We start from the raw sequence: 19,810 nt of genomic DNA on the forward strand, positions 1-19,810 counted from the left end.
CTGATAACCTCATGCAAACTTTTATCGCTTGGCAATTATTTCATTTCTGAGTATTGTTGATGATCAGATAGTCCAAGGCAGTCCATTATGTAATAGCTGTTGATCCAAGGCACTTGGTCACTGCATGCGATCAAGCACTGACCAACAGTGAGTTTTACGGAGCGGTGGGATCTAAACCTCATCCGATGCCTGTCATTTTTGCATTTTTCATCACTCAACTACCTGAGTGATGCCAACGAGACCTCGTCCCAGCGCAGCGGCGGCTTCACGAATGCAGCGCATGAATATTATCTCGAGCAGCACGCTACTTCGGAAGTAGGTCACCGATTAAACGTGTCTTGTCAGCTGTGTGTGCTCCCCTCGTTTCATTTCACTGTTGAACATCGATATTGTTGTAATAGTTCAACAACAGGACCCTCGTCGCTCGCGGAATGTGATTATTTGATCGGGAACACAGCGGAGTGAGTGGATGGCGAGGTAAATGAAGGATTACTAATCTGTTTTATCTTGGTTATGCGCTTTTCTCTCGCGCTCGCCGTATCGCGTTCGCTCTTGGTGGGGAAATAGCCTGAAACAAGACATTATCCGCAATCATTGCTGTATACATTCGGTTCGAGAGGCGCTTTTTAGTTGGACTTGCGAAACTGTTCTTTCGTCGTGCTCCGGATACCATCGAGAAGCTCGGAAATTTCGGCAGGGACCGACCGAGCGCTTTCCGCTTCGGCGTTTGAGTCGCACGTTTGGCCGTTTAGTGTCATTTTCAGCGCTGATATTAATTGCTCGGGCTTGAGTTGACCGTGCTGGTTCGGTTTCGCAGTTGGGGGGTATGCGGTGGCAGAAACCGTAGGATGTGAAGCGAACAGCGCTGTTTTTTTTTAGTGTATGTGATACGCCCTATGAGCCATGCAAGCTCCTCTCATCATCATACACCTCCAGCACGCGCTTGCCGCCTTTATCCCGGATTACTTTAATCACGCTGTACATTTAACTCAGATGCGTTTCCTTCTCTCTTTTTTCAGCTCTTTTTTTTTAGTCCACACCTTCCCGTTCTCCATATCTGCAGTGTAGGAGGAAAAAAGAACAGCATCTAGTTGTGTACAGTGAGTGAGGGGTAAATTTCAAATTGCGCGAAGGAAAAAGCAACTTCTTTAGTCTCTAAACGCCAGATATCACGTTAAATCGCATTCCCATCTATTAAATCGTAGACTGGACGCATTTTCCCTAACGTTTTCGTTTTACGCCTGAAACGCCAGATTGCTACCCGGTTATTTGTCAGAGAGTCATGGACTGAGACCTCAACCCGAAAAAACACCCGGAATGGTGGTAAATTACGGGCAGCAGTCCATTTCCCTTCACCCTTCCAGAAACTAGAAAGGCAACTTCTAATTTTCCACAATATTGTGCCAACAATTCATCCTCCAGCTACCTTTCATTGGAGAGTTTGTGTTGTCACTCATGACAAGCAGTTAGTCTATTATTTTATGAGCCCACATCCCTCCAGATCAATAACTTGTGACATTAACAGAATTACAGACTTGATTTAGTTTTTAGTGGCACTTTGAAAGTTTATTTAAAGCTTTTCACATTTGTGAACTCGCACTGTAGGATTCATTTGCAGTAAGGAGAAGGAAAGGGGAAGTGGTGTGTGGCCAAGTATGGTGACCCATACTCAGAATTTGTGCTCTACATTTAACCCATCCAAGTGCACATACAGTAGTGAACATACACCCGGAGCAGTGGGCAGCCAGTGCTGCGGTGCCCGGGGAGCAGTTGGGGGTTCTGTGCCTTGCTCAGGGGTCTCACCTCAGTCGTGGTATTGAGGGTGGAGAGCGTGTTCGTTATTCACTCCCCCCACCTAGGCCACGACTGCCTTTTATAATGGTCTTTATACAAGCAATGGAAGAGAAGTAATAGGTTTTCACCAAATAATTTTATTTTATGGGAGTGTGAAGAGTTTTATTTCTGGTTTAATGTTGAGTCTTGGTAAATTAGAGATTTTAGACTTTTTTTTTTTTTCTATATTGGTAACCAACGGAAATCCAACATTTTAGTTTTTTTTTTTTTTAATGCACGTTTTTGATTGCAGTAATCATAAAATAAATATTGATCACTACTGTAATATTTGATGTTTGGTTATTTTACTTTTAGTATATGGGTCAATCTATTTGGTGAAATATTTTAAAATAGTCACTTTTGTGGTTAGTTCAACCACAGAATGATTCCTCTCTTTATCTGGCATGGCTGAATGATTTTAAATGGTAGGGAGCAGTAGGACAGCTGAAGAGGGTTGTTGCTGAAGTGAGAGAATGCTACAGTTGTCAATTATGGTAGATGCCTTTTTGTGTCCATATTTTACTGTTTGGTTTTAGGTATGTGCATAAAAGTTTCTTTCACGGGTGCTGAACTTACTCTGTGCATTGTAAAGGAGAGCGCTGCATGCGTCTGAGGTTGACGGATGGTTATGATGACCTCTTTTATTTGACAGATGGAGTTTCAAATACAGCAGCTGTCAAACTTAATAACCGAGCACATGAATAAATGAATCTATTCACACAATCCAAGCAAGCCTGTAGCATTCATACTTTTTCCAAAGCTTTTCTGTCTTTTTAAGGAATTCTGTTCTTTTTAAAGGAAGAGGAACTTGTCAATAGGTCAAAGCAGTTAGTGTTTTGTCAGTTAGTGTTAAGTTTCATATGGAGCCCAATTACTGCCGTATGTCTCAGTGTGTTTGACCCCTGACTTGCCTTTCGTTTAATACATGTTGGACATGTTGAATCTCCAGAATGTCACCATGAGGAGATATTGATGAATGTCCTTGAATACTGCATTAACTTCTCATCTGCAAGTTTAAAAGAAATGCCTTAAATGTCCCACAAAAACTGCAAATCATATGCATTTTATCTGTAGAACAGCTATTTAAGTGGCGCTTAAGAAACCAGAGGCACTCAGACTTATTTTTACCAATCAAGTGTCTCTGTTCAACTGTCTCTTAAAGGAATTCCCAAATATGAAAGTTGTCATTATTACTCCGTGTCTTGTTGTTTTAGAGACATTGGGAGTTTCAGTCATTTCAGCCCTATTTTTAGTTTTCAGAAGAAATATAGCGATATAACTTACTTTGCCGATGACAGAATTTTTTGTAATGTCAAAATGTAAATAGAAATAGCTCACCTAAGTTTCAGATATTGTGGTGCTTTCACATCAATCATACTAACACGCAATGTCATAATATTATGTTTTGTGGTCTCTCTGTATATGTTTTAGCAATTACGTCATTCATTTGAAAAATGAACAGGCTAATTATGGCTGTCTTCCAGGTCTATTAGAGATTAATGTAATCTGTTCTTGCGCCCATGATGCCAGTATGTGTTAAAGGAATGATTTGGGTTAAATCTCAGAAATGTTACACACATGCATTTTATGTATTAGAGTTGAAAGATTTTTGTTGCAAAAGACCAAAACAGCTTATGCTCCTAAAAAAACTGTTAATTGCACCTACGCACTTTAGTGACCATGTTTGTCCCTGTCCAATTAAAATTCTATAAACTCTTGCCAGACCAGCAACCTGATTAAGGTGGCGCACAAGGCCACATTTGTGCTGATTTTTCAACATTAGTTCACATAGCCGGTCACATTAATATTAATTAGTAGAGGTTATGAAAGTCGTAATGGCTTCTGTACACACTATATATTTAATCACAGCGGTTACAGCTTTGAAATTACAAATTAACAATGCTTTATTTTTCCTTTATAGGTTTTGCATGGCAAAGTGTGATGACCCATGCTCGGCAGAGGAACTCTTTATGTGGATATAAGAGTGAATCTGCGGACCAGGTGAGCTGTCAGACAACTATGGACAGAACTTGGCCAGAAAAGAAGGCTAAAAGATGTTCTACCCAAAGAGGAAAAGGTAAGGAGATAAAAGGAAAGGCCGCTGAGAGAGACCGGAAGCTGTACCCTCTCAGGGGACGACATGGATTGGGTGAAGTAAGCGCGCTTAACTGCTGTGTCGTATTGACACGCTTGGACGAGAGCGAAACGTGTAGGAACAGCATGAAGGCCCAGGTGAAGGAAATGCAGGGGAAGGCGAAAATCTGCAAGTGCCGCAAGAAAGCCTGTAAGACTTGCCGGTCAGCGCCTGAACCAAAAAGCAAAGTGAAACCTGATAAATCTGCCTTATACACAAAATTCATCCTTGAACCTCGCCAAAGGCGGCTGGCCTCTCTGAACGCAGAAGCCGTTAACAGTCTGTTGCTGGACAGAGAGGACCCCCAGCAGACATCAAAACCCTCAAAGAAGCAGCAAAAGACAAAAGGAGACACTTCTCTCTCTAAAGACACAACAAAAGATAATGATTGTTCTAGAAAAGGCCAAGACAACCGGAAACGCGCTTACACCGGAGAGACCGAACAATGTCGAAACCCAAAAAAAGCAAAGACTGAGTCTGACGCCATTGATCTGCAGACTTTAAACAGTCCTGCTCCCAAACGTCTGGCGGGTTTAAATGCAGCCGCCCTGCTCAAGCTGACCAGCACGTCCTCGGGAGTGAAGCGCAGGGGTAAAACAGACGGAGCAGTGCGAGGGAAGCAGCTACAGTTGAAATCGCGTAAACAGCAGCACAACTTGGCCTGTCAGTCCAAGTTAAAAGTATTGCAGCAATGCTGCAGCCTCTGTGAGAAGCAATCCCTCCACACTGAGGCATTGTGGGAAGGGAGCACAGGAAGCCATGGCTTTATTAGCCCTGGATATCAGTGCAGATCCATGCTCGGCTATCCCCTCAAGCCTGTGAAGGAAGAGAAAACGGAGACTGATGTGAAATCATATTACTGCTGTTCCCAGGAGAGATCAGTGGAGTACTGCCATAGACTGGCCCTGTTCCTTGGCCAGAAAACCTTCCCGGAAACTGAAGAACATTCTCTGAAGGGATTTATTCCTTCTCCTCACACTCTGACGCATCCAGCAATGCCCATCGGTGCCCATCCTTATCCCTGTTACCCTGGGTACTACGTCCACATCTCTCATCACGGGACTCCGACACTTCCCGTAAGCTCAAATCCAGGGAGCCACACGGCCTCGTCCGTACCCCCGCTGACAATGTGCTCTAGCGGGGTCCAGAGACCCAAACTGCTGCCCTCTTCGGTGTCCCATCCTACGGGGATCCCTCATCCGGCGTACTGTAACTCTGTGGGCACCTGTTATGGAGAGGCCTGCAGGCTCAGCAGCTATGCCTACAGACCCACTCAACCCATCACTAGCAGGGGCTGCTCGTACAACGCAGGATGCTCCAGCTGCATGCACAAAATGGAAACAGGTAGGATGGAAAATAAAATGAAAATATTAATTGTCAAATTAGCTCCATAACTGTAACTTATAGGCAAGTTTGAGAGATAGCTTACTGTTAACTCTGATGTCTGTTCTTGTGATTATGATTGAATATACAGAGAAGATGGTAGGTAAGCTGTGTCACATTTTATATTTAAGTAGGGCTACATCTGATACAATTGGAAAAAATAAGTTAAAAAGATGCCATAAAACTTTAAGCATTTCTTAATGCAAGCATGCACATGTGCACCAAACAGACAGAGTGCAACAGAAAGGAAGGGTAATGAGGTTAACTAAAATATTTTTGTTGTAATATTAAAGGCTAAATTTAGGTTTAAAATAACAGTAACTGTAAGGGGAAAAAAAGAAAACATTATTATACTTTATAATTTAGAGATTTAAAACAACTTTATAAAACTGTGGACAAGCAGTTATTTGTAAATGTAACATTTTTGTTGAAATGCATACAGTACATTAATGCAATCTAATTGATGTAATTTTTTATACGCTGAAGTTCAGAGTCAGTCAGATTAATACTTCTTTAATCAACACTTATTTATTAAGGACTTACAAAATTGATCAAAAGTTACAGTAAAGACTTGTTACAAACATTTCTATTTCAATAAATGCTGTTCATTTGAACTTTCTATTCATTAAAAGAATGCAGAGAAAAGAATGAACTGTTTTCAGCACTGATAATAAGAAATGTTTCTTGAGCAACAAATCTCATTGAAATATTTAGTTTTTCTGCAATATCTGTTGAAATATGAGGGGGGGGGGTGGATTTTTCACCAGATGACTTGAATATTTGGAAAGAATGAATTGTTCTAGAGTTAGTGTGAGGACTCAGGAGTGAACCTGCATAGAACATTTTTAATTAAAGTTTTTACAGGCCACATTTTTGACTAATTCAATATGACTACAATAATAATAATAATAATCAATTGTCATAACTTTACTGTGATTATTATAAAATAAAAATCTTAAAATAAGTTATATATTCTTAAACAAATTGAGCAGACTTGTTTTCAAAATGACATCAGTGTGTAAAATATCGAATGACTGAATTGGAGAGAAAATGTTTTTTCTAATGTGGATGGAGTGATTTCCACATTCATCATTCTACACCATGTTTGTATCCTCAACCTTGACCCAGTCTCAGCACCAGACGTCTTTGTGAATGAGCTCACACAGTCTCTAAAGAGATTGATCTAAAGGTGTACTCAACAAATACAGTGACTTTAAGGGATGTCAAGAGAAACCCCATCAAGGACTTAAGAAAAAAAAAATCAGCTTGAATAGGAGTCAAATGAAATGAAATTCCCTTTCACAGTCACGTCATTGTGGCTACATGTTCACTGCTGGTTCGAATGTGAGTAATTGCCACAGGTGGGGAGTGTGCTGGTTAGTTTTGTTGGAAGGAGACTTGAACTGTCTTGTTCATTGTGAGGTGACAGCTGTGGTCTCGCAGCCACTTGTGAACCTCGGCGCAGACTGGGACCTCTGCAGACATGCTCCCTTGTTGGTTTTTAACCACACGGCTGAGTTATACAATTAAATTTTTCATTCGCCGTGATCTCCGTTAATGAGACGGTAATCTGACTCTCTGCGGGTTTCTCTTTAGGTACAGCATGACTTTACCGTGACAAGACAAACAGGCAAAGCTGAAGCATTTTTAGTACTACTTTAAAGCTGGCATATTTGGTTTGTTATTCAAATTGTGCAATTTTTGAAAGCGCAAACAGGGCTCTAGACTGCGACCAAATTTTTTTGAGTGTGCGAGTAAACATTTTGACGTGGTCGGTCGCACTTGTGCGAGTGCATGGTCTGCGCTGCTCCTAAGCGTCTGCTTCATACAGCGCGCGCTGCAGAGCCGTGGCACATTGCAGCAAGAGTCAGATTTCACTGATCACGTGAAGAGAGGCTCTTTCAGCGCGAGCGCTTCAGTAGAGCCTGGTTTATACTCGCTGCGTCAGCGCGAAGGTGCACGAAGCGCAATGCAGGATTTGGTTTTCAAACTAAAGTAAAATACCACTTCTTAAACCAGAGAAGTTGAACATGTTGGTATTCTTGTAGAAAAAAAAATGCAAGTCCTGTCAGCGACAGCCAGTGTAGTTTTACTGTTCTTTTTGTTTTCGTTTTGAAAAGCTTATCTTTGCTGTTTACCTCACGATACGTTGTCCGGTAGCGGGTAAGAGGGCCAGCAGCCCATTATCTGCCTTTATGGTTTATTGAATTGGGTGTATGAAGTGTTTCATTCCTGGTTTAATGTGATTGATTAATTGTTACCGGTCCCCCGGCGTTTGTATGTGTCTTTGTAATTGTGTGTGTGTGTGTATGGGGTATTAGGGCAGGTTATCCTCTTTCATGTGCCATTTTTCATATTGTTTTATGTTGACGACGGCCAAGTAGTTAGCCAGAGTGGTTTTGGCCCATACTGAGTGATTTTGTGGTGTGTATTGAAGTGTGTGATTTAACTGATGCACTTACGGATTTGTGTACCTTTTGGTGTTGCGGTGTAATGAAATTGTGTATAATTGGCGGGCACATGAACTCATTTTAAGGTGTTGAAACTCTCTGCTGAATACTTCCTGCTCGTCGACTGTTTATTTATTGTAGGTAATTTGTGATTTGTCAAATACACTATTAATTGAAGTATAGGCCTATATGTGATAACCATCTTAACCTGCTGCTTTGCCCTTTTGAGGTTTTAATATTGTAGTATTATTGTATAAGAATAAAAGTGCCATATTCATTTATTAATGTTGTGTTCTTGAGTCGCCTGCTATTGATGCCCAAATAAATTATCTGGTCCAGTCAGGAACCTTTTGGTCTCTTCATCTACTCCTTTGAGTTTATTTTGGAGTGTTACACTTTCCTTAATTTTTTAATATTATTATTTATTTGATTCCTCCAGTGTTTGCGAAACATTCTGTAATTTATTAGTCGGTATATAATACAGCATGTGATGTGTCCTATATGCCATGCCTCATCTTAATTGTTTCAATGAATCCATCTTTTGTTTTAGTCTTAAAAAGTGAAAGGTGTATAGATATAAGAAAAACAGCCAATTATCTTTTCTTGTAAAGCGTGACACCGACTGCGAAAGTGAAAGTGAAAGCAAAAAAGGAATTCCTGTTCACAAAATTTAAATCACAAAATACTGATGAAAAAGAACGGGTTGAATGTTGAACACTTTCGTAACCATATAACTATAAACTATGACACAAGTTCATCGGCATGCACTGATTAATCAAATGTTGTAGCAAATAAATAACTTGCGACCAAATGATGAGCTTGTGCGACCAACTGAGAAAGTTAGTCGCATAAGTGCGACCAGTGGGAAGAATGAGTCTACACTGTTTAAAAAAAAAAAAGTTGAGCCAACTTAAAATTAAGGCAACCAGCTTCAGCAGATTTTTGAGTTTTCTCAACTTGTTGTTTTAAGTTTATACAACAAAAAGTTGAGAATCTCCTACAAAAATAAGTTGAGAACTCAAAAATCTGCTGAAGCTGGTTGCCTTAATTTTAAGTTGGCTCAACTTTTTTTTTATATACAGTGTAGAGCCCTGGCAAAGCTTTATACTTGAAAAGATACTCTCACATACACAATCTGCAATACTGAACAATTCAATATTGTGTGCGCTAAAAGCTGAGTATTAGGAGAGTGTAATTTGATTAAAGCAAACTGTATAGTGAGACGTTTTCTTCCAGTAACGCTTCATGCTTGATTGAAGCTACAATGACTGCATTATTCCTTGAAATCGATCTCTAGAAGCCCCAAACCCTGTGAACAAGGTTATCTTAAGTATTGTTATCCTTTATTTGTGTAGACAGAGTGTGATTACCGCTCCAACCACGTCATTGTGTGCACTTAGTCTGAGGGCTGTTTGATTTGTTCAGAATTGGTGTTAAATTTTTACGTTTGTTGCTTCTGTTAGATTTTCAGGATTCCAGATTGTAATAAAATGTCTGCATTTGCTATTCATTGATGTCAAACCTCAGGGGATGGGATAGTGTGGTAGCGCTGCTGATAGATCTGTCCTGTGTGCCTGATTTTGCACGAGAGGTCCCCGAGGAGACCATCCTGCTTCAGGTTAAAACAAACAACAGGTTAATCAGCTATTATAGAGTCATTCTTCTTTACAGTGGGCAGTAACGCAGTAATTTAAAAAAAGAGAATTGAAATGATTTCAGATAAGTCACTCAGTGCCTCCACTCTCTGACCTCCAACCCTGTGCTGATTTGACCTCACATATAGACTGAACCGCATTAAATGACAAAATGAAAAATGAAACTCAGCAGCCTCACCAGATTTCCAGTTTAATTTTAAGATAGAAGACTTATGATTTAATTTAGAAGACATTTTAAAGGAGTAGTTCACTCAAAAATGAAAATTTACTTACCCTCAGGCCACCCAAGATGTAGATGAGTTTGCTTTTTTATAAAAACGGGATTGGAGAAATTTAGCATTACAGTACTTGCACAGTTTTTCATTGCACAAGACCTTAAAGGGTTAGTTCACCCAAAAATGAAAATTCTGTCATTAATTACTCACCCTTATGTCATTCCAAACCCATTCAAAATTCTCATGTCACCCGTTCTCTGTCTATTGGTGAGCAAGTGATGTAATGCCAAACAAGCTCATCTGCATCTTGGATGGCCTTAGTGTGAGTACATTTTAAGTTTTAAAGGTCAGTTTATGAACTATAAAACTTAAAGTGGTTTTCAAATTAAATTGTTTTGTTTTTTTTCTCCTAATTTGACAGTTCCCAACTATGCACTTTTAATTTCTTGTAATTGCACGGTTGCATTTCCCACAGTGCGTCCCACATTTAGGCAGTTTAAAGAAATAGTTTGCCCAAAGAGATATTCTCCACATGAAAAGTAACAAGCATTAATTTCTAGATGAGTTTAAATTATAGTTCAACCAGAGATGAATACGATCTGTCATTATTTACTCACCCTCATGTCATGGCAAATGCATATGCTGAACACGAAAGGAGAATCTTCACAACATTTTCCACACAACAACAAATGATAAAGACTAATTTAGTGCATGACACACACTGTATGGACTACTTCATGCTTTTATAGTGCATTTTTTTACATTTTGGAACTGCAGTCTGACAATGAACTTGTCACTGTATGTGAAAAATAAAGGCGTGAACGGGAAACTCATGTTTCATGGATAAATTAGGATACAAGTACTGTATTGAAACAGCACGAAGTGAGAGCATAATGGTATCAGGGCTCGCAAAATCGCTACCCCCGACATCCCGGGGCTATTGTGTTTTCCAGTCGGGCTACCAAAATGTATCACTGTCCTGCCCGACGGGCTACCTTAAATACAGGGCTCCCACGCAATGTACCCTCTAAGCTGAGTGCGCGCGCGACCGCGCTCTCCTTCCACCGCGGCTGCGCAGAAGAAATAATGTGCCTCGCGCACACAAAAATGAGTTGGGAATGCCGCCAGTAAAAGGGAAAGAATACCAATGCTCGGGCAAACCGCTATAGAGCTGATGTCACGACAGAGTTAGAGCCGGTGAATGCGGTTTACAGGTTTCATAGAAAGAGAACAATGTGCACCAAATGAGTCGCTGTAGAAACTGAATACTTCAATGGTTGCGGTGCGCTCAACACGAGAGACGACGCAAACGCAATGACATGTGAAATAAAACGTCCTCCTGTATTAAAGAAGAGTGGCTTGATTAAGTGCTGGAAATAGCGGAGGATGGGCAAAGAACGGTAACAAAACTCTGAAACATGTACAGTCACACACAAGAGTATTGTACAAACTGTACTTCATAACGATGTTTAGACAGCTATAGAAGAATTCATATGTTCACTTTTTTTATATTTAACTTACAGATCTCAGCTTAAATTTTGCTTCAGTTTGTATTCTATTCTGTTCTATCAGTTTAAATAGTTTGTTTTGATAATATATTATGTTAGGGCTCTATTATAAACCTGTATTCATTTCAAAAATACAGAAAAAACTGTGATATAGTGAAATATTATTGCAATTTCTAATATTGGTTTCCTATTTTAATACGTATAAAATAGCATTTTTTCCCGTGATCAAAGCTGAATTTTCAGCATCATTCCTCCAGTCTTCAGTGTCCCATAATCCTTCAGAAATCATTCTAATATGCTGATTTATTATCAGTGTTGAAACTGTTGTGCTGCTTCATATTTTTTTGGAACCTTTTACTTTTTTCTTTGATTCTTTGATTTAATAAAAAGTTTAAAAGAACAGCATTTATTCAAAATAGAAATATTTTCTAACAATAGAAGTCTTTACTATCAATTTTATCCATTTAACACATCCTTGCTGAATAAAGTTTATTTAACTTTCTTTAAAGTTTTTTAAAGTATCTTTAAAAAAGAAAGAGAAAAAGTTCTGACCCCAAACTTTTGAATAGTTTATATTCTAACACAAAATCTCTATTTTGACTAAACACTGTTCTTTTTAACTTAATTTTTTTAAAATATTACAGGTCCCAAAAAATACAGTATATAAAATAAAAAAGCAGTACAACTGATTCCAACATTGATTAAAAATCAGTATATTAGAATGATTTCTAAAGGATCATGTGACTCTGAAAATACTGCTTTGCTTCACAGGAATTAATTACATTTTAAAGTATATTAAAATAGAAAACATTTAAATTGCAATAATATTTCACAATATTATTTTGTGAAATAATATTCAGTATTTTTTATCAAATAGATACAGCCTTGATGAGCATAAGAAACCTCTTTAAAAACCTTTATTGATCCAAACTTTTGAACTGCAGTGTATTGTACTGTAAAAATGTTTTCTCAGGTAACCTAAAATGTACATCATTTAGTTACATCAAGGGTCAAATCAAATATAAATAGCTCATTAAATTATAAAGTTACACACTTTTTTGTGTGTGTGCTGTACAGGTCTGGTATAAAGAATGGTTTTGCTCAGGTGCCCGAAATGTCCGCCCAATAGAGAAACGTTTTGGTCAGCAAGAAAACAAATTAGAGGGAACATTGCTCCCACGGGTCCTTAAATTTGATACAACTAAACTGAAGAGTTTTTAAGGCCTTAGACAGTTTTAAATGGTATAAGAAATAAATTTTCAAATTGCCTTAAATAGATTTTTAAGAATTCTGCAGATACCTTGTAAATAGTAGAATAAAACTCCTTTATTCATTGATATTTGTGTATTGAAAAGGTTTTTGATTGACATTTATGGTCTTTTTTTTATTTTTATTTGGGCTAGTTAAATTAATCTTCGGGCTACCAAAATCTGAAGAGTACCTGCCCAAAGGGCTACCAGGGATTTAGAAATTTTGCGAGCCCTGGGTAGGTATTTAATTTCTGGGTTAAGATGGTCCATAAAATGCACATTTCTTATCCCTTTTCATGCAGAATGCATCACATGTACAGGCTCACACCTCAAATTTCCTCATCACTATGGGAACCGCATAGGTAATTGAAACATGAGGTTTCCAAAGATTGGCTCATCCACCCTGAAATTTTGGTCATGTGTGTTTTTAGATGCCTGCACAAACATTCAGCACCTTTGGATCACAGCAATTGGATGTTATTGAACTGATAATGCATTGTTATTTTAATGTTAGAAGTTCAGTTATGTATTAATAATCAAGTGTTTCACTGCTTTCACATTTCTGAATTGATATGTATTTCCTGTCATAAAATCCAATCCTCTTAAGGTTGTATATAATTTTGGTTACAGGCTCTTAGCTGTGCATTTGACCACGCAGCATCTGGCACACTGACTCCTTTATGGCTGCATTAGTCTGCTGTGTTGTATTACTTGCAATATGGTGTTTGTTTATGATCATCACTGCATGTTGAGCATTTTATGAACCGATGATTTTTGCTTCCTCTACTCCTGTAGAAGACTACTCTTACCCCCTGGATGGCCACAGCTCGTCCATCACGATGCCTTCTGCCCTGCCTCTGTCCATCTGCCCCATATCCAGTGTGCCTCCACCCACCCAGTCAGTGCCCCACCTGCAGACGCCTCTTCCTGATGCCGGTCGACCCCAGGTGCAGATTAGAGTTGGACAGGAATGCCCTCAGAGGGCCAAGCCACCCAGTGGCTCTCGTTCTGTGGTGCGGGACTCTGCTGTTTGCCCCCACATTAAGGATGGCCAGCTGGGAGCGGGCCATGGCAGCGGTGCTGCCAAGCAGTCAAAGATCAGCCGTCGCCGGGCAACAAACGGCTGGCTGCCTGTTGGTGTGGCAACAGAAAAGGAAATATTCATCGTGGTATGTATTTGGGTTGCCTTGTATTGAAAGTTTCTTTAAAAAACATTTAGGTACCCAGAGCAAGACTTACAGCAGCGGTTCATTGTAAGAGTTTGTTTATTCCTGACAAATGACTAAGTGATGCCCCAGGCATTTTCCTTAGAACAACACTTGTGAAATGTCAGTAGTATACACTGTGAATTGCATTCATTGGAAATGACATTATTGTTATTATTATTAAATTCCAGTGAGGTGCTTTTAAACAAATATTTCTAAACATGTTTTAAATAGCCAGTGGGCAAACCTCAGACAATGAGCGGTTGTGTTTTAAAAATGTTTGCATCATGCTGCTTTTCTATTTCTCCATTTTAGCATTTTAATGAACTAGAGCATCTGTATTAAATTGAGTTTATGAAATGTTTATACACAACACTTTAGGATTCAGAAGGCAGTCTGTGTAGTCGACCACACTGCTGACTCATGTCTTTACTAGGTCTATGGGCTGCTCTTTAGGGATTTGGATACTAGTCCTAGCCTTGTCAAATAGAGAAATAAAAAAGTCATTTTGATAAAAGACTCTATGTAATCATCTTAAATTGTAATAATATTTCAGAGCATTATTGTTTTCACTGTATTTTTGTTCAAATAAATGCAGCCTTGTTAAGCATAAGGGGCTTTTTTTCAAAAACATTTTAAAAATCTATCACCCCCAAACTTGAATGGTAGTGTAGATATTTTCCTGCACTCAATTCAAATATTATTATTTTTTATAATTTTAGTGGCAGTGCTTTAATTAGCATGTTGACAGTGCGCTGTGCTTATTTAAAATATGCGTTTTTAAATAAATCTCCTTTAAATTGCCTCTCCTCTGGCACACATGTTGCATTTGTAAGACATCAAGTGTCAAGTTAAAAATACTTTTTGATATGCATTTTGAGACTAGTCATTCAGGCAACCCACAGACTACTTGATTTAAGCTATCTTAAGAAAAGCTTTAAATAATCAGGCTGGTTTCACGTTGACCCCTAATTAAAATGTTAAAATTTGTATTTTTTCAAATATCTGACATGATTCAAAAGTGTATAATGAGATGGAAATGTGATGTGTAAGTTATATTTTTCCTTTCGTTTAAGGGTGAGGACTCCACATCCCTGCGCAGGTGCTATGAAGGAGTGCAGAGAGATGGAGAGGTGATCAGGGTCAGAGACACAGTGCTACTGCGCTCAGGTCCCAGGAAGAAGTCCTTGCCTTACGTGGCCAAAGTCTCTGCCTTCTGGGAAGACCCTGAGTCAGGTAAACCTTTTTCTGAACAATGTTTTCTCTAACACATCAATGAAAGCCACAGAAGAGCTCATAATACTCTGTTCCTACTTTCAGGGGAGCTTATGATGAGCTTGTTTTGGTACTACCGCCCAGAACACACTCAGGGGGGTCGCAATCCCAGCATACACTGTGAGGTGAGTCTAGAATTGTTCATGGCACAGCAATGTGGTCCTCCGGGGACTAGCAATGTCGACATTTGACTTCCTTTGATTATGAGTTTTCAAGTAGGCAGCACAAGTTTCTTGTGTTCACTAAACCTCTGAAGTAGGGATACTAGACAAACAAATGACTCCCAGCACTCTCAAACACATTATGAACACTGTATATATACTATAATTCATAAATGGACGTTTTAACATTCCTGCATCTTCCAACATCAATATGTGATGTAATACTAAGTTTCAAAAGACTGTTTTTTTTTTTTTTTTCTCAGTGTATTTGTTGCAATATTTATTTTTATACATTTACAGCATGGATTCCTTTAAGTTGAAAATAAAATATTGATGGTGTGTGAATTTTTTCCAGAATGAGATTTTCGCATCTCGACATCAGGATGAAAACAGTGTGGCATGTATCGAGGATAAGTGCTATGTGTTGACATTAGCACAGTACTGTAGGTGAGCGATCGTATTTATCGGCTCATTGCAAGTGTCAAATGCATCATCGCCTCATATCCTTTGTATAAATCGAATGTGATTTTTGAATGTTTCAGATTTTGTGCCTTGGTGAAGTGTCGTGAGGAGGGCTTTCCCAGACGTAGCTCCCTGGTCCCTCCTTCCAGCTATGTAATTCCAGCTCATCGTTGCGTGCCCAACGACATCGACCCCGACTTGGTGTTCGTCTGCCGCCACGTTTACGACTTCCGATACGGCCGTCTGCTGAAAAACCTGCAGTAGGTCTGAATGGAGCCATACATTGAAACCTGAATCCAAAACGTTGTGACACAATCAAAGCCCTATCAACTGGATGGCCACAAGTCTTTAGGGAGTTGTTGTTATTTTCTGTTTTCCCTTTAGGATAAATGCTCTTGGCGTAGCACTTATGAAAAAAGTTTCAACTGTTATCCTTTGTGGCTTTGTAGAACGGCATTCTCAGCACAACTACCTTGAGTTCAAAGGTACCGATCGCCAAAATGTGATTTTTCACACCATGAATTTGAGTCCTTATTTTTGCAGTTATCTTTTATATTTGCTGAATGAGTGTAAAAAGACGAGGAAATTAATGCAGGTACATTAAGAATGCCCTTGAATTATGGAATAGTTATAATGTTCTCTCTTTGGAAGTAAACGCACCCTAATCTGTAGATTTGAAGGCTAAAAATATTTATTTTTACATAAATTGAACACAAGCTCCGTCTTTTAGGAGGCACCAATCAGTTTGATCCACAACACAATGGCCAATCATTCATTCAGTCATCGTAACAGGGTGTGGGAGATCACAGTCTTATCAAGGCGGACCAAATATCCCAGAATGCATTTGGTTAACATTCTGTTGATCGACCAATGAGTAATGATCTCTTGTCCCCCCGTCGCCCATCATGACTTGCCTTATATCCAACACCGAGGTTCCCCGTTTTCTGCCTTCCCAGCAAACCAAAGGTTATCACGCCACTCCTTAACATCCACTTTCGCGACTCCATTAGTTTGCACTAAAACTTATCATTCACCGAGTCAGCAGTCTGACTCAGTTCAAAATGTCACCTGCTACTGATCTCCAATGCAGGAAAATACTGTGTATTTGTTGTACGTGTACAAAGAGATACGAGAGAACTCGCTAACTGTCAGTTACAAATGTGAATGGACAAACTTTATCTCGCGCACACAGGCCTGCTTTCAACATGTGCCCTTTGCTTCTCGTCCTACATGGTAGTTTTGTTAGGAGAATAGGAGAAAGCTGTTTTATATGGTCTGTTTGTGCCTTTAAATCGTTAAGTCTGCTATGTGAAGAAATACTGGCTGGGTGATTGGTTTTGTTTTTCCTCAAGCCTCTTCACGTTTTTGGCCTGCTTGTTTTGCACCACGTTGTTATCCGTGCTAAAAAGCATTGATAAGATTGTCTGATCGCACTATGCTGACCTTCACACTTCCATGTTTTGGACTTTTTTTTTGAGGACTTTACTTGAGATCTGAGTGAATATTAATCAGTCGGAAGTAATTTTTTCATTGTGATGAAGATGAGATATGATTTTTGTCGTTTGGTAGTTATACTCCCTTTTCATAGCCTATATATATATAAATATATATCATGCCCAACTTCAGTAGTGTTGACCAAAATATACAAAAAATAGAAGTGAAATAATCTCGTACTGATCTTCCGTTCTGTTTTATTTTTATTGAATTTTTTTGAGTTATCGCAGTAAATGTCATCTCCTAGCGTCAGATATGCCAGTTTAGACGTGTTAATGCCATAGCGGTTTCGTGGAACATTTAAGCAGAGCTCGTTTTGCTTTGGTTGGCGGTGTGGTTGAGTAAACTCCCTTAATGTTTGCTGTTTGTGTGAAAATTATGTATTTTTGAAATGTATACTTTGCTAGCAGAATGTTCTGGATGGCAGATACATGTTGTGTACCAAAATAAGGAGAGAAGGAGAGGATTACATTCATTCCTCTGTATACAAAACTGACCATGAATTCCAAGCTGTTTGCTCCTTTGATGAATGGCTGTTTGTGTGTATGTGGGCGAGCGTGTCTATACAAATATATATTTCAGTGCAGCATGGAAGTACTGGGCATTCTTTGAAATAATAGATCTAGCACAGCGCATTTGTATTATTTAAGATAGAAATGTATATTATAAGAGGAAAATATTTAAAAGGAATAAATAATATATGAGCATCAAGTTCTTTGTCTCGTTTGTTTAGTTCCTTGACTTCTGATGTATTGACTTCGATCCAAATTAAGCATAAAGCACATAATTGCATATTTAACACGGGTTATGAGATGTTAACAGCTTCTTAAAGCCATCTTGAGGCATTGCAAAAAGCTTCATAAAAAAATCCATATTACACAATGAAGGTTTTCTCAGTTGTGTGCATATTTTTCCTTAAGGCACTGTGTTGCTGTAAACTACATTAAATCAATGTTCAATTAATATTACAGTGTGTATTAAAAGACCTAATCATAAATAGTATTAGACAAATATTTAAGAAAAAAATCTGATGGAGATCAGCTCTTTTTCGATTTTTAATTGACAATGATTGTCATTTTGATTTACATTTTTATATAGTCAAGACAACACAAGCTGCACTGGTGCAGTGTTGCCACAGGGTGTCATCCTGAACCTACCTTGACCCTCTTTTGCCCGACAGTATACTAACAGTCTTATGAGAGAAATGAGACCATTATAGCTGTTGCAAATACTTAATATTAACAGTGAAACATTCACCATTTCCATGTCCTCTTTTCTTGCTAATCAACAAAAACACTTGTTTTTGTCATTTAACTGCCATGCATTTTAATTTCAATTGATTGAATGATTTTAGGATATTGCTTTCATCCAAAATGATTTACAGTGCATTTAGGGTATGCATTTATGTTCCCTTGGAGTTGAACCCATCTACCAGTTGAGCTACAGGAAAACATCTAAGCACTTCACTTTAACATTTCATGTGAACATTCACTGTTTTGGAGACATCTAACTGTTTTTAAGGCAATAGTTTACCCAAAACTGAAAATTGAATCACCCTCAGGCCGTCTAAGATGTAAATGAGTTTCTTTCTTCATTGGGACAGATTTGGAGAAATTAAGCGTTACATCACTTGCTCACCAATAGATCCTCTGCAGTGAATGGATGCCGTCAGACTGTCCAAACGGCTAATAAAACATCACAATAATCCACAAGTAATCCACATGACTCCAGTCCAACAATTAACGTCTTGTGAAATGAAAAGCTATGTTTGTAGGAAGTAAATTCTTCTGTTTTTAAATTAAAAAATATGAGTCCATAATAATGTTGCCCCCTCACATCAAAATCTACCAACATGTTTGTTTAGAGCGGTTTTGAACTGTTTCCGTTTGTAAACAGTGCTTGATCTGTGCATGTTTTTCTCCTGATTCAGAGGGGGCGACGACTTTCCCTGGAGAAAGCAATGTCATGTATAGAGCTTTTCGCTTCACAAGATTGTGTAATTGATGGACTGGAGTCTTGTGGATTAGTGTTTTTATCAGCTGTTTGAACTCATTCCGACGGCACCCATTCACGCCAGAGGGATCCACTGGTGAGCAAATAATGTAATGCTAAATTTCTCAATCTTTTCAAGTGAGCGATGGCGAGTAAATGTTTAGCTAATTTTCATTTTTGACTGAACAGTTTCTTCAGTGGTCATCTTGGAAGCCTACTGAAGCTGTCCATTTCATGACTTCTGAAATGAATTTTCCTCTTTGACACTCAAACTCTCAGTGCCCTTCAAGCATAATCAATCCCAGAACCAAAGTGTGATCCACTTCTGGATTTATTTTGCGATCTGGATCCTTCAATCCTCATGGAGACTACTTTGGAAAGTACTTGCAAGCAGATGGAAAAATCTGCTAGCTGTTTTATTTATTTCTTTATACAGGTTTCTAGCCAGAAAGTTTGTTCTTCAGGTGTATCTTATATGATGCTCAGCACACATTTTACTAATCAAATTTCCATGCTGCTGATATTATAGAAATATGGCTTTGACAACAGCTATGTATGACAAGCCTTATATGGCATTTGATACGTATTTCGAGCACAAATATGTGTGTACATTTGGTGAATTCTGTATTTTTGTTCATTAATATTCCTGAGCACAGCAGACAGCTTGAATGGAGTTCACTGCATGAGCTAAATCAGATTCATTTGCAATCTTTTGTTTGCATTATTAATGAAAAATGATGTTGATGTTTCGGAAGCAATAATGATGTTTTTGGTTTACGCTAATGTTGTAAGA

General features: G+C 38.7%; 1 protein-coding gene across 2 annotated transcripts in view; it reads left to right on the plus strand.

Moving 5' to 3' along the window:
- The window catches only part of LOC306886602 (bromo adjacent homology domain-containing 1 protein-like), a 32,788-nt gene extending 15,054 nt beyond the window's left edge, over positions 1 to 17,734 (plus strand). The window contains exons 1-7 of one of the 2 annotated variants that reach the window (XM_079443858.1): positions 254 to 477; positions 3,755 to 5,311; positions 13,224 to 13,597; positions 14,710 to 14,869; positions 14,954 to 15,033; positions 15,425 to 15,516; positions 15,612 to 17,734. In XM_079443858.1, the coding sequence (XP_079299984.1) occupies positions 3,775 to 5,311; positions 13,224 to 13,597; positions 14,710 to 14,869; positions 14,954 to 15,033; positions 15,425 to 15,516; positions 15,612 to 15,795 (2,427 nt within the window). In that variant the 5' untranslated portion in view covers positions 254 to 477; positions 3,755 to 3,774 and the 3' untranslated portion in view covers positions 15,796 to 17,734. Of the gene's footprint in view, positions 1 to 253; positions 478 to 3,754; positions 5,312 to 13,223; positions 13,598 to 14,709; positions 14,870 to 14,953; positions 15,034 to 15,424; positions 15,517 to 15,611 lie in introns of those variants that run through there. The other variant, XM_079443857.1, reaches the window with a different exon arrangement.
- Positions 17,735 to 19,810: the final 2,076 nt, after the last annotated feature.

This window comes from Barbus barbus (genome assembly GCF_936440315.1).
Source record: "Barbus barbus genome assembly, chromosome: 20".
NCBI lineage: Eukaryota > Metazoa > Chordata > Actinopteri > Cypriniformes > Cyprinidae > Barbus > Barbus barbus.